The sequence below is a fragment of the Orycteropus afer genome, unplaced genomic scaffold (assembly GCF_000298275.1).
Source record: "Orycteropus afer afer isolate SDZICR_OR568_19922 unplaced genomic scaffold, OryAfe1.0 scaffold00796, whole genome shotgun sequence".
Taxonomy (NCBI): Eukaryota; Metazoa; Chordata; class Mammalia; order Tubulidentata; family Orycteropodidae; genus Orycteropus; species Orycteropus afer.
In genome coordinates this window covers 362414-376419 of record NW_006922383.1, presented here as the reverse complement: position 1 = coordinate 376419, position 14006 = coordinate 362414, and the positions used below count along the sequence as shown (strand labels likewise).

The 14006-nt window shown below is 48.0% G+C and overlaps 1 protein-coding gene across 1 annotated transcript in view; it reads left to right on the top strand.

Moving 5' to 3' along the window:
• DLG3 (discs large MAGUK scaffold protein 3) overlaps positions 1-14006 on the top strand; it is a 94121-nt gene that overhangs the window by 790 nt on the left and 79325 nt on the right. Inside the window, 9 exon segments of the mRNA XM_042783270.1 lie at positions 2821-2917; positions 3182-3245; positions 3671-3795; positions 4038-4207; positions 4503-4639; positions 4972-5116; positions 5704-5863; positions 7423-7579; positions 9176-9278. Of these exon segments, the coding sequence (XP_042639204.1) occupies positions 2821-2917; positions 3182-3245; positions 3671-3795; positions 4038-4207; positions 4503-4639; positions 4972-5116; positions 5704-5863; positions 7423-7579; positions 9176-9278 (1158 nt within the window).

Here is a 14006-nt window from a genome sequence, read left to right as displayed (position 1 = left end):
CATGATGCACTGCATGGGGGGGACATATGTGTGTATGTATGTATGTATGTATGTATGTATGTATATTGGGATGTGTAGAGGAAGGCAATGGGGCTCCCATGAAGCTCTGTAGGGGAGCCCATGTGCCTGGCTTACTGAGCTTCATCCCTTGATATCATGAGTCTCTCTCCCTCCCAGTCCCTTTGTGTGTGAATGTGCACATGGATGTGTGGGATGTCTCTCTGGATGTGGAGGTGTCTCTGTAGATAAGGCATGGGGATAGCTATGTTTGCTTGTGTGTGTTATTACATGTATATGTGTGAGCATGTGGCTGCAAATGTGTGCATGTGTGTGCCTCTGTGTGTGTGTGTGTGTGTGTGGTGTCCCTGATGAGAGGCACTTGACAGGCAAGGGAGAAGGAGACAAGAAGCACATCCCAAGCAAGGCTGAGGGGCTGCTGAGAAGGACGGACTCTTTTGTCCAAGCAGCTCTGAAGTGTGTGTGTATGTGTTGAGTGGGGGTGGGGGGTAGGGAATGGGGGTAGTGGGAGGAACTGAAGCAAGCTTCCTTGCTCCAGAGCAGGCATGGTGCCTCGAACCAGGCAAGGGGCAGCTGCCCTGGTTCAGGGACTGGACCCAGTGGGACATATCCCCCTTGGATACCCCTAAACATGAGAGAGCTTGGTCCCCCCCAGTCCTGACTTGGCACAGCTTAGGAGCCCTCTGGGTGCTGGGCACAACTCCGGTTTCCACTCCCAGCCTAAACTGCCAGCTTAGAAAATGGAAGGAGCATCTGTGGGAGAAGCAGCAAAATGGAGGCTGGGCTGGCAGAGCCAGGTCCCTGGCATGCATGGCAGAGGACCTGTCTGGTTATCTGGTTCTGTAGCCCCCAGGGTGGGGAGAGAGAAGAAAGAGGCTTTGCTGTTGAGGGCAGGAGCTGACTGCTCCAAGCCAGTGGCCATTCTGGCCACCCTCCATCTTCCTCTGGGGATAGGATGTACTCTCACTCGAAAGCAAAGTGTGTGTGTGTGGGGGGTTGGATTTCCTGGAGAAAGGCATCCTCAGTTCTGGCCTTGTGTCTGCCCACACTTTCTGCTTCCCATGTCTCTTGTGTTAGCCCCTTGCCTTCTCCAGCAACTCTCCCTCCCTCCTTTTCCCCTCTGCCCTGGAGTCCTCCCCTTGCAAACACCCTCTCATGCTTGCTTTGCCCAGTTGGGAAATGGGTGCCAGTCCCAGGGATTGTCAGTTGGCCACAGTTTCTTTGCCAGGGCTGATCCTTGGATGGCTCCTGGTCCTGGGAACAGGGTCCCTGAGTGTGGTGGGAAGGACTGGAGAATGGGCTGGTAGGAGGCAGGAGCCTCTGGGTCTCACATGAGCTGAACTTGAAGCATGACCTGTCAGATGTTGGTACATACAAGAGTCACACTGGTGTCCTTTGGCCTGTGTGTCAGTCTGCATTATACTTCAGGCAGCTGTTTTGGTTGTGAGTCTCTGAGGGGTCATCAGTTCTTGCTCCTGGGATCAGAGACCAGAGTGGGGCTGCACCTGGAGTTCTACCAATTCCCAGGGCTACAGGGCATAAAGTCCTGGGGCCAGGACCAATAACAATGAAGGCATAACTAGCTAACCCTTTCCCTCTCTCTTGGTCTCTGATTCTTAAAGCCAAAATTGCATGGGGGTGGAGATGGGACAGAGAAGATGGAGGGGGGCACACAGAAGAGCCCCTGCCCACTGTTTCTAGCTCTTCTTTCTGTGAAGGAGGACAGGGGGTAGGAAAAGGGCAGTGCAGTCAGAGGAAGATGGGAGGAGGGAATGCTGGTGTGGCTGGGAAGACAGATAAGAGGGCTGCTAGTCACGACACCTCCATTCTTGGGGATGAAAGCCGGAGCCAGGGAGCAGGTGCTACTTCTCTGTCCAGAATCACATTTTTACTTGACAAATGCTACATGTGTGTCCTGTCTGAGAGGCCAACCTCTGTAGGTTGATCAGACCAACTCACTATTTCCAACTCCTTTCCTTGCCTCTCCTCCCGTGGTTACTGCATGTTGAAGGCCATAAGCTCTACTTCAATCAGTCTATGGGTTATTAGCTTCTCCCTCATGGAAAATCTTGTCCACTCTGCTCCTGTCCCTCCCCTGGCTTTGCCTCTGACTCCTGACAATATCCTGTCCTGGCCGTTCTGCTGGGAAACATGAGTTCAGGATCAAAAGCCTCTTGGTAGAAAACAGATCGGCACTTTGACTCCTGCCCATTTGAGGAATTGGTTTCCTGGGCATATAGAAAGAGGTTTAGAATAAGAGGTCATGAGATGCTTTGAAGGAGACAAATTTCTACTTTCCCATGAGATCTGCTGGGGGAAAGGGTGTGAGACCAAAACACCAGTAGCCTTGGCAGCTTGCTTTAATCCAAAGAGCAACTATATATCTAGGTTCTAGCCCTTGCTCTACCACTAATTCCCAGTGTGCTCTTAGACATATCTATATCCTCTCTGGGCCTTAGAATCATCAGCTGTAACACTCAGACCAAAACCAAACTCACTGCCATTGAATTGATTCCAACTCATAGCAACCCCCATTGTATTTCCGAGACAGTAAATCTTTATAGAAGTAGATTGCCCCATCTTCCTTCCGAAGAGTGGCTGGTGGGTTTGAACCGCCAGCCTTCTAGTTAGCAGTCAAATGCCTTAGGCACTATGCTACCAGAGCTCCTTCTGTAACAATAGATGCTGTCTGCTTCTCTTCCAGCTCTGACATGGTAGCAGTCTATAATCCCCAAGTCAGGGAGATCTGTGATTCGGAAGGGGAGGGAAAGTCCCTGTCCAGGTCACTGGGTGCCCTCTAAGGATATTGGGTATGGCATGGTTTTCCCACCATGCTCCATCTCTGCCATCCCTCTCAGGCTATCCCTACACCCCTCCTAGTGAACCTTGAGGCCCTGGAGCTGAGCCTTGGTGAGTGCACACTGGCCAGCTCAGTCCCAGACAATTGATTTGGGCTACACAAACTGCTGGGTTTGCCCTGACATGTCTGGAAGAGAGAGGACAGGGGTGCCTTCCTCAGAGTCAGCCTGATCCTGTCTGTAGCCAAGAGGTGTCTTGGGGTGGATTTCAGCTTTTCTGCTCTGTGGGGAGTGGGGTGGGGAGAAAGTAGGTTGACCAGGGGGCAGATGCCTGGGAGGTCAGGAGGCATTCAGGAAACTGCTTGTGTCTTCCCCTAGGTAAATGGCAGTGATGGCATGTTCAAGTATGAGGAGATAGTACTTGAGCGGGTAAGTCTGCCACTGGGGAGGGGACAAGAGGGGAAAGAAGAGTGTAAGCCAGGAGAAGGGAGACAGAGCCCTGTATCTTGATTTCAAGATTCATGGCAGGACCTGCGTTGTGAGGATGGAGAAGCAGCAGCCCTCAAAGGCTGCATCACTGCACCAATCAATCAGTTTACTAACAAATATTAATTGACCTTGCTCACTGAGGCCTGGGGAACAAGGGGAGGGAATAGGGTTTGCCAAATGGGGTTTACCAAAATGCACAGCACCGGTTGGGAAGCCACCAGGCTTATGATAAATGTGGGCCTGTCTACCATGGCCCTTCTGAGGCCTGGAGAAGTTCCTCTAGGAGGTAAGGGGAGATGGGTGCCAGGAATCCTCCTTTTTGTCTTCTGAATGAACAGACTCTGCTACTCTACCCACTTCTACAGGGCAACTCTGGCCTGGGCTTCAGCATCGCAGGTGGCATTGACAACCCCCATGTCCCTGATGACCCTGGCATCTTCATTACTAAGATTATTCCTGGTGGAGCAGCTGCTATGGACGGGAGGCTGGGGTAAGGTGTCCTGGAAGTAGGAAGGGGGAAGCAGGGACAGGATGAAGATGAGGGGAGGAGGGCCCACTTGGCAGATGACCTTTCTGTCAGATCTGGGAGGGGGAGGGGCAATGGGTGGTACATGATAGAGGAGGGTTGGAAGGAGGGAGGAGAGGGAAAGAAGAGAGAGGTGAAAAGGAGGGGAGAAGGCGGGAGAGGGGGTAGAGTGGTGGTGGCGCAGTGTTGTGCCTCTTCCCCTGCAGGGTGAATGACTGTGTGCTACGAGTGAATGAGGTGGACGTGTCAGAGGTGGTGCACAGCAGAGCTGTGGAGGCGCTAAAGGAGGCAGGCCCTGTGGTGCGATTGGTGGTGCGGAGGCGACAGCCTCCACCCGAGACCATCATGGAGGTCAACCTGCTCAAAGGGCCCAAAGGTGCGGCGTTTGGGTTCTTGTGCTCTGACCAGAGCTCCTGGCTCTGGGTTCTGGCTGGCCTTGTAGGAAGTGGAAGGGAATGGCCTTACTCCTTGCTGATTCCCCCTGTTCCAACTCACAGCCTTCTTTCTTGGCCTCAGGTCTCTCACTCTAACTGGCCTAATGTTTGGGACCCTTGAGGGTGAGCCTATGAGGCCAATGGGCTGGCTTGGGGTGGGAGGTTGGATTGGATATTGAATGAGTACTCTGATCTCTCCTTGTGGCCTCTTCCTACTCCTTGCTGGCCCCCACTCAGGCTTGGGTTTCAGCATTGCTGGGGGCATTGGCAACCAGCACATTCCGGGAGACAACAGCATCTACATCACCAAGATCATTGAGGGGGGTGCTGCCCAGAAGGACGGTCGCCTGCAGATTGGAGACCGGCTGCTGGCGGTAAGACAGCCTTCATCAGGATGTCCAAATGATAGGGTGAGGAGGTGGAGCTCTAGCACCCTCTTACTCTACCTAAACTTCACTCAGGGACCAGGCATTTTGAGGAATTTCGAGAGCATCATCTGAGTCATGTTTACCTAGACCAAGGCCCTAGTTCTTTGCATGGTGGGGGTTGGGGTCCCTCTACCTCCTGCCTCTCTGTTCCTTACAGCACTATACTTGGACTTCTGTGTTGTAGCACTGTTGCATTTCACTGAAAGGGCATCTCTCAGGGTTCCCTGGAGAGGCCCTCCTTTCTCCCCAGCCTAGCGCTAAGGCTTTCCATCTGCTAGGTGAACAACACCAATCTGCAGGATGTGAGACATGAGGAAGCTGTGGCCTCACTGAAGAACACATCTGATATGGTCTATCTGAAGGTGGCCAAGCCAGGCAGCCTCCACCTCAACGACATGTACGCACCCCCAGACTACGCCAGCAGTATGTACCATCCAGCTCTGTCCCTGGCCTGAAGCCCTACCCCCTGGTTTTTGGAGGCGAAGAAGTTCATACCCCTTATTAAGAGAGAATCGAGGACTAGTGCTCAGGAAAAAAAAAAAAAAAAAAACTGGGTACAAATCCCAGCTCTGTCCCATATAGTCTTGTGACCTTGAACAAGTCCCTTTCACCTGGCTTCAGTTTACTCCTTGACAAAAAGGAGCTAATGATATATGTCCTGCCTTCCTTGTAGGACTGCTACAAGGATCAAATGAGATTATGGACAGGAAAGCCCTTCAATAACTGTATTAGGCTATAGAGATGTGAGGGATTATTAGTCACACTTGTAGTCATACCTTTTTTTGCAGACTACCTTCTTCAGCTCTTTCTAAGACTCACAGAAGTGAGTCCAGGATTCAGAAAGGGACTGTGGAGGAGGAACTATGTGGGGTGGATGGAGTAGGGAGGAGAGGCCTGAGGAATTGACATCTTTTGGAATTGAGGTGGGGTGTGGGGGAAAGTTCTTAGAGGGCAATGGGGTAGACCATCTGGATCGGTCTTTGAACTTTCTCTCCTTTTCTTGATTCTAGCTTTTACTGCCTTGGCTGACAACCACATAAGCCATAATTCCAGCCTGGGTTATCTTGGGGCTGTGGAGAGCAAGGTCAGCTATCCTGCTCCTCCTCAGGTTCCCCCAGCCCGCTACTCTCCTATCCCCAGGCACTTATTGGGTGAGGAGGACTTCACCAGGTGAGATTCCACTCCCAATTCATTCTGCCCAGGGATGGGGAAGGAGAGGAATAAGTTTCTGGTCCACCACAGGTGCCTTTGTAGTATGGCAAAGAGGACAAAGCCCTCATCACTTCTGGCTTTGGGTCTGAGGTCCTCTCTTAGCCCTTTGGCCCTATAGAGGAACAGAGGTAGCTGCAGGGACAAGTTCTGCCATCAGGAGGAGTGTGTGGCCCATATCCAAACGTGGAGGGAAAGGGTGGAGTCCAGTGTTTACAGGGCCAAGGAGTTTTCCTGGGGCTGCAGGGTTTCTTGCCCTCAGATAGTAGCAATCCTCCCTACTCCTCTCATTTCAAATTAGAGAATAAAGCAGTTCAGCAGGTGGGGCTGCAGAGACCCTCTGGGGCTGGTGAGCCTAGTAACCTCTCAGGCAACTGCCCCGCCCCACACTCTGCAGGCAGCTGTTGAACTGGTCAGGCTGGCCTAGGTTTCGGGGGACAGGTTTGCAGGGTGGGGCTTGGTAGACTGCTGGGCAGACTGCCGTGGAGCCCGGAAGGGTTGGCAGACAGGCAAGAGCCGGAGGAGCCATGGAGAGAACACACAAGCTCTCAGGCTCAGGAGCCTCGGCCTGGAGGAGGGCTTCTCAGAGATGGGCCTGGCCGCTCCGCTCTTTGCGGCCTGGAGGGGATGCAAGGTAGGAGGAGTGGAGGGCTGTGAGGAAGAGCATCTGGAACTCAGGGACAGAGCATCCCAGTGGAGCCTCCCAACAAGACTGCAGTGAGAGAGGAGGAGTCTTGGACTTGGGGCTTCTTTGATGAAAGATGCTTACAGGTGAAAGTGGTGGGCCAGAAGAGCCGGCTGGAAGTTGGGTTGTCTGAATATACACTTGTTGCTGTGTGTGTCTGTTCTTACCTGATACCACAGTGACCATTTACATAGGGTTTCTTTAGACATGTTATGTTTTAGTCATATTTTGCATGTGCTTGTCCCCTCTCTTCAGTTTGGCTCCTAAATTCCTTTTGGGGACCTGGTATTTCTTTCTCTCAATCTCCCACATTAAGTAGCAAGGATACATGATAGTAGCTAATGAGTAAATACGTTTTTGGAAGGTAGGAGGAGTCATATATAGGGGGTGGAATTTTGAGATTGTGGAGGATAGTGGGTGCAATCAACTTCAGGGTGGTTCCATTACCCCTAACTCGTTCCCCTTATTGTGACCCAGGTCCTATCACACCGATTGGTAGCACAGGAGAAGTGGGGAGGAAGAGGACCAGCAAGTGGGCTCTGAGATTTGGTCTCTAGAACCCATGGCAGGGGTTTGTTGCCCTGAGAGATTAGGGGACTGGGAAGTTGATTCCAAGCCCTGAGGAAGGAGAGAGGGAAAAGAACTGAAACTTGGCACCTGGCAGAAGACAGCAGCCAAGCAGGTTTCAGGAGAGGACAGGAGGAACAGGGTATCATACATAAGGACTCACGTCCTTACTCCTTATGGCAAGTATGGTCCTTGTTACGAGCTTGTCCCTACAGTAACAACAGTTTACATCTACCTTGTCCTGATCTTTCCACTGCTTTCCTTCCAGAGAGCCTCGCAAGATCATCCTGCACAAGGGCTCCACAGGCTTGGGCTTCAACATCGTAGGAGGAGAGGATGGAGAAGGCATTTTTGTCTCCTTCATCCTGGCAGGAGGCCCAGCTGACCTGAGCGGAGAGCTTCGCAGAGGAGACCGGATCTTATCGGTGAGGATACAAAGGAGAGGTGGGAGGATAGAAACAGTGCTAATCTAAAAGGGAGGAGAAGAGACCTTGTTTTCTCTAAAGAATGCTTCTTGAAATGGCCTAAGGGTTAAGAGCTAGAGACAATTTACATTCTCTTCATAGACATATTTAGTAACAGACAGGGATCAAGACTAGACTCATCCTTGAGAAAATAAATGTCTCTTGGTTCTTAACCCTGATTGGCACTTGATCCACACAAAGATGATTACAGGTAGTCCCTAACTTACGACTTATTCGAGTTACAACAAACTGAATTCAAAATCATCTCTCTCTCTCTCTTTTTTGTACATCTTATTGTTAGTAATACATGCTACATACTGTGTTGCAGTGCATAATTTCCTGATGTTATCATTCTCAGATACTCACTTGCAGATGTTCAGTATTGTGATTTACTGTTCAAAACATTGCTGTATAGCAGGCTATGGCCTGATCTATAATGAAGTCAGGGGCAGCGTCAGGAGTTGTAATGGATAGAATGTTGGGCAATGTTCAGCTTTAACGACATATGATAATTGAACTGCGCGCATGTCTAACAGCCATTCCAACACTGACTTCATTGTTACGACATTGATGTTGACTTCATTGTAAAACCAAACTCACTGCCATTGAGTCAATTCTGACTCATAGCAACCCCCATTGGGTTTCCAAGGCAGTAAATCTTTATGGAAGTAGATTGTCCCATCTTCCTTCCATGGGGTGGCTGGTGAGTTTGAACTGCTGACCTTCTATCTTATCCACTATACCACCAGAGCTCCTTAGAACAGTGTGATATTATTCAGCGTTTTGTACCATCAGAAACATCATTTGTTCATTTGAAGACTAATTGTTCAAGTTTCTTACTCTGTAACATATGCACTGCTTATACTCTCAGTAATATGTCTACCAAAACAACTCATGCCACTATTAATTCTAATCCAAAAAAGAAGGCAAGGATCACAATAAAAAAAAAATTAGTGAAAAAAAAAGAAGGCGAAGAAGGCTCTAGACATGGATATAAAGATGATGATCATTAAAGCCTATGATAATGGAAAGAAAGTTGGTGAAATATATGTATGTATGTATTAAAATATGTAAGTTTATATGTAATTTTTCCAATCCCCAAAGACTAAAGATCAGATTTATAAAGATACTGATAATAAAAAGCAATAATAATGAAAAAAAAAAAAAAAAGAGGTATTGGACTTACGCCGTAATCAACTTACAACAGAGTCCTTGGAACTTAAGTTAGGGACTACCCATATTACATTAAAAAGGTTGTAAGAGAGCTGTTGCATTATGGGGTTTGCAATCAATGTCATGAAACAAAATGTATATGAACTGTTGTATGGAAAATGAATTTTCTCTGTAAACTTTCACCCAAATCACACACACACACACACACACACACACACAAGGGTTGTATCCTTTAGGCTTCTGTTCTTAAGGGCAAGGATGGAACATTGGGAAAGGCATCCAAATAGGATAAGGTATGGTCTACCTATCTTTCTCTCCTCACTGCTAGGACAGAGGACTCCTTTCTTGTTTTGTGGGTGGCTCATGGCTCCTTTCTTTGTACAGGTGAATGGAGTGAACCTGAGGAATGCAACTCATGAACAGGCTGCAGCTGCTCTGAAACGAGCTGGCCAGTCAGTCACCATTGTGGCCCAGTACCGACCTGAAGGTAGGAGAAGGGAGGATGGGGACAGATGCTTTAGGGAGTTTAGACTTCTACTATGTGTCGGCTTTTTGCCATCATAGGCAACAAAGCCACTTGACCAGGTACCTTTACCCTAGTGCAGTAACCTGTTCCTGTCTTGTTTTCATCCTGGACAGAAGTTGAATTGGTCAGCTTGAGAGCATCAGTCAGGCTGTGTTGTGTGCAGAGCCTACTGATTAAGGCTGCAGTGCAGCAGAAGGCCAGCAGTGGGCAGCAGCCTCTGGAAGTTAAGCACAGAGATTGGGGAGACTGGAAAAAGGGGAGGGAAGATGCAGGGCTCAGAGTCGAAAACCTGGATTTGAATGCCCTGGAACAGGGGGAGGGTAGCTATTACTTGGAAGGACTTGGCGGTGTGAGGGGGGAGAAGTACCATTGAAGAAATCTGGGGCCAAACCGTCACTCCCTTGCCCTTATCAGGGTGAATGTGAAATATGCATAAGATTTGGAAAGGTGATGCATAGGATTTTGGGGTAGGGGATCTGGAGTTGACACCCTCTCTCTGCGGGGGCGTTATTTGTATTCTCAGTGACCCTGTTCCCAGGTTTGGGAGCGAATTGGCGAGTATGTAAATGAAGGCATTTGATTGGCTGAAGCCAGCCAAGGGCCAGGTGCCGAGGTAAACTGCGGAAAGGCACACCCTAGCCAGCCAGCTGGCCTGCGAGGTGGCCATTGGCTGGACTAGCGCTGCCTCCCGCCGCACGCCCCGCCCCCTGCCCCAATCCAAGGGTGGCGGGTGCCCCTCCTTCTCCCCTTAAGCGCCTCGGGCGTCTCCTCCTCCCTCCCCCTCCCCCTTCTCCTCTTTTTTTCCCTCCTCCCGCGCGCCCCGCTTTGTGTCCGTGGACTCCCGCGCCACACCGAGGGGTTGTCAGGAGTTTGCGCTTTCTCAGGACTAGACCTTGACTCGGATCCGGCGCCAGGTGAGGTGGAGCGGACAGGGGTCAGGCCCCATCACAGTTCCCCCTAGCCTCTCTACGGTACTGTTCTTGGCCTTTCTCTTTTCCAACACTGCGCTCTCAATTCTGCCCTTTACCCTGAATGCCTTCCTAGCGGCCCCCGCCCCGCGCCCAAAACACGGCGCACAGCCTTCTTTTGAGACCCTCCTGAGGCCCCCTCCCAGGCCCCAGGAGCGCCGCGCGGAGCTAAGTGCCCGGCTCTCCCTCGACTGGGCCCTGCCTGGCCTTTGCCTCTCTGCCATCACCTCTACCCACACACGGAATGCGCCCCTTTCTCGCCCCAGGGCTTCAGTCTTGACTTCAGCCTCCTTTCTGCCGACTGCTGCGCCCCTTGCAGCTCCTAATCTCTATTCCTGGAGGAATTTTCTAAATCTTCCCCTCCCCCCAGACGCATTTCTCTACCAGACCTGGCTACCTCTGGGAACACCCGAGATGGGGCTCTATGACACCCCCCCCACCTTTTGTTTGCAAGGGTTTTATCCTGTTCCAGCCTTTGTCCTTTTGGGCTGCAACTTCTGGACTCCTTAGACACCTAGGCCCTGTGGAGGCGCCTCTCTTTGGCTGGTGCTCTGTTTCCAAGATAAGAAGGGGAGAAGCAGGAAAACCCTGTTGCAAAATTGAAAGGGAACGAAAGAGTCTACCTTTGTGCTTTCTGCTTCACTTCCCTCACACTCTCCTTTAGCGCCTCAAACTAATACAACCTTAAGGGAAACAAGAGGGGCCTGCCTACCTTTTAGCTGGAGGCTTTTTTAACGAGGAGCACAAGGGTAGATCCGAGATAGTGGGAAAGTGGAATGCAAATGGACACTTCGAGTCATTTCTCTTCATATTTGGGGTTCAGTTGAATGACAAGGAACTTGCCTTAGATTTATTTTTATGATTTAGGTGTGTGCTGTTTGTGTCTCCATTTCGAAGTAGACGTTTTATACTTATTAGCAATCAGTGTTTATCCAGTGCATCCCCACAACTTAGAAAACAGAGTTCAGCAAAGAAAATAGTTTCTCTTGCATATTTGTGTGTGTATGTAGGAAAAATCCATGTGTTTCTTTCGGTTTTACTCTCTGATGTTGAGCATATGGAAACAACACTGTGGATTTAGAGTGTCTGGTGGGAGTATAGGATCTCTGGTGGTCTAGTGCCTAAGGCATTTATTTGACTGCTAACCAGAAGGCTGGCGGTTCAAACCCACCAGCCACTCCTGGGAAGGAAGATGGGGCAATCTACTTCAGTAGAGATACTGCCTTGGAAACCCAAGGAGGGGTTGCTATGAGTTGAAATCAACTCCTCGACAGTGAGGTTTTTTTTTTTTTTTTTTTGGTGGTAATATAGGGGCCCTGATGGCACACTGATTAAAGCATTCTTTTGTGAAACAAAAGCTTGGCACTTCGAATCTACCAGCCACTCCGCGGAGAAAGATGTGGTAGTCTGCTTTGGTAAAGATTTACAGTCTTGCAAACTATAGAGCAGTTTTACTCTGTCCCATAGGGAATGGACTTGATGGTAGTGGATTTGACCTTTGGGTTTGGTGGTAGTATGCTGGAAACTAGTAAAAGTACATGTTTCTTTGAATTTTGTTGGGGACATGTAACTGGATTGCATAAAAAGCTGCAAGTTGTCCAGGGTAAGGGAATTCCTACAGTGTTTATTGCTCTCTTGAGTATATATCTGAGAGTGAGAATGTATAATACATGTTGGAGTCTTTCTACCTTTTGCTAAATAAGGCCTTTCCTTCTTTTAAGATTTAATTGAACCATTGTTAAGGCTCTACCATCCCAATCTCTCGTCTTTGGTTTGGTAACTCCAACAAGTCTCCAACAAGGCCCCAACAATGAAAAGCCTTTTTTTTTTTTCTTTTGGCAAATGGACCCCCGGAGACTGGTCCAGAGGGACTACCAAGGCTTCCAAATTGGGCTTTGAATTTTCTTTGGTAAAATGCTAGTTTTTAAAAATAAGGATCATTTAATAAATATATTAAGTACTGTTCTTTGGACAATTGCATCATGGTGAGTATTTACAAATTGAATAATCCAAATATATGTCTGTTGGCTAAAATGACAGAGACTTTGCAAATTATTGGCCAAGTAAATGTTTATTATTTGCATTTTTTTTAACCTATAGCCACAGAATGTGAGAGGTGCAAAGGATCATGTAGTCCAATCCCTCATTGTGAAGATTGGAACAGTAACATTAGAGCAAGGACATGACTTGCTTAAGGTCATGGAGGGAAAGTTGCCAAGGGTCAGTTTTAATTCTCAGGTCTACCAGTTGGGACAAAGCCATGCTTGTGAATACCTGAAAGACCTAAGACATATTTACAGTGGAAGAGTAACAGGAAAGATGCTTGGGAAACAATAGAAGGAGGACTAGTGGAAGAGAGAGAAGGAATGATGTACATGGAGGGTAAGATTAGAGTAATCACCCTAGTGGCCACTGAGGTGCCAAGCCAGTGCAGCCTTTAGCTAGATATTCTTTAGCATGAGAGCTTCAAAAACACCTTTGACTAATTAGAACTATCAGAGTAAATACATTTTTTTTCTCCTTTGTATCAAACAGATTTAAACCAAAACTGAAAGCCAAACTCACTGCCATTGAGTTGGATCCGACTCATAGGGACCCCTCCTTGGGTTTCCCAGGTAGTATCACTACGGAAGTAGATTGCAAATGGTTTTTAATGTATTCACAAAATTGGGTAACTGTCAACACAATCAATTTTAAATAATTTTCATTACCCCTCTCCTTTTAATATAAGCATCAGAAGAGTGGTTGGTTTAGGAGAGTTGCTTCCTAATGTATTTCTCTCTGATACTTAAGGGTTGAATGGCCAATTGTTGGGAATGCTCTAGCCTTGAATTTCTTCCATATATATGGTTTTCTTAAGGTGAGTTAAACTCATAATGGATTATAGGAACCATGTCTTTCTATTTGAACTTTGTATTGTGCTGGGCATAGGTGCTTAACAAGTACTTTCATGATGAAGCTTTGTAAAATACTAAAATAGAAATGGAAGTGCTAAATGATAAGTTACCACAGTGAGATGCTGTTTAATGGTTTCACTTCTGATTGTTCCAAACTGTTATGGACAGAACAGTCTTACTTATTAGCTAAAAATAGCATGATGTTCTTGGGCATGTATAGTCCTGCTTAAAATTCAAATTGAAAATTTGAACAACTGGCTCTTGGTGAAGGTTCTCTTCCAATCTATTCTAAAGTGAAAAATATTTTTTCTGTAGCTTGTGGAATTGCTCCATCAATGGAAGGATGAGAGTCATATTATAACATTTTTATTTATGGATGATCTTCATTTTTCCTCCTAGTTATAGCCTGAGCTAGTATTTTTCCGGAATGCCTTTTTGTTTTCAGTGTAAAATCCAAGCCAAAAATTGGTTACTAAGGTACTGAAGTGGGAACGGATCCTTTGTGACCAGTATTTTCAACTGGAATTGTAAATCCAGGATGTAAAGCCATACAGACTTGGAGTACAGAGAGAGAGAGAGAGAGAGAGAGAGAGAGGGAGAGAGATTGAGAGAGAGTGTGAGTCTTCTGTAACTCATTTTAAGGTGCTGAATAAGCTTACTTTCACATAGAAGCACCTTCAGGTAAGACCTGGAAGAGTTAGGGGATAAGTGTTGTCAATACTTGAAAGCATTAAAGGGATACTTTTCCTATAACATTTAGGTAGCCATCCCTATCTTCCTCTGTTTAAGAATGAAAGATGTAAAACTAGCTACTACCTTATCAG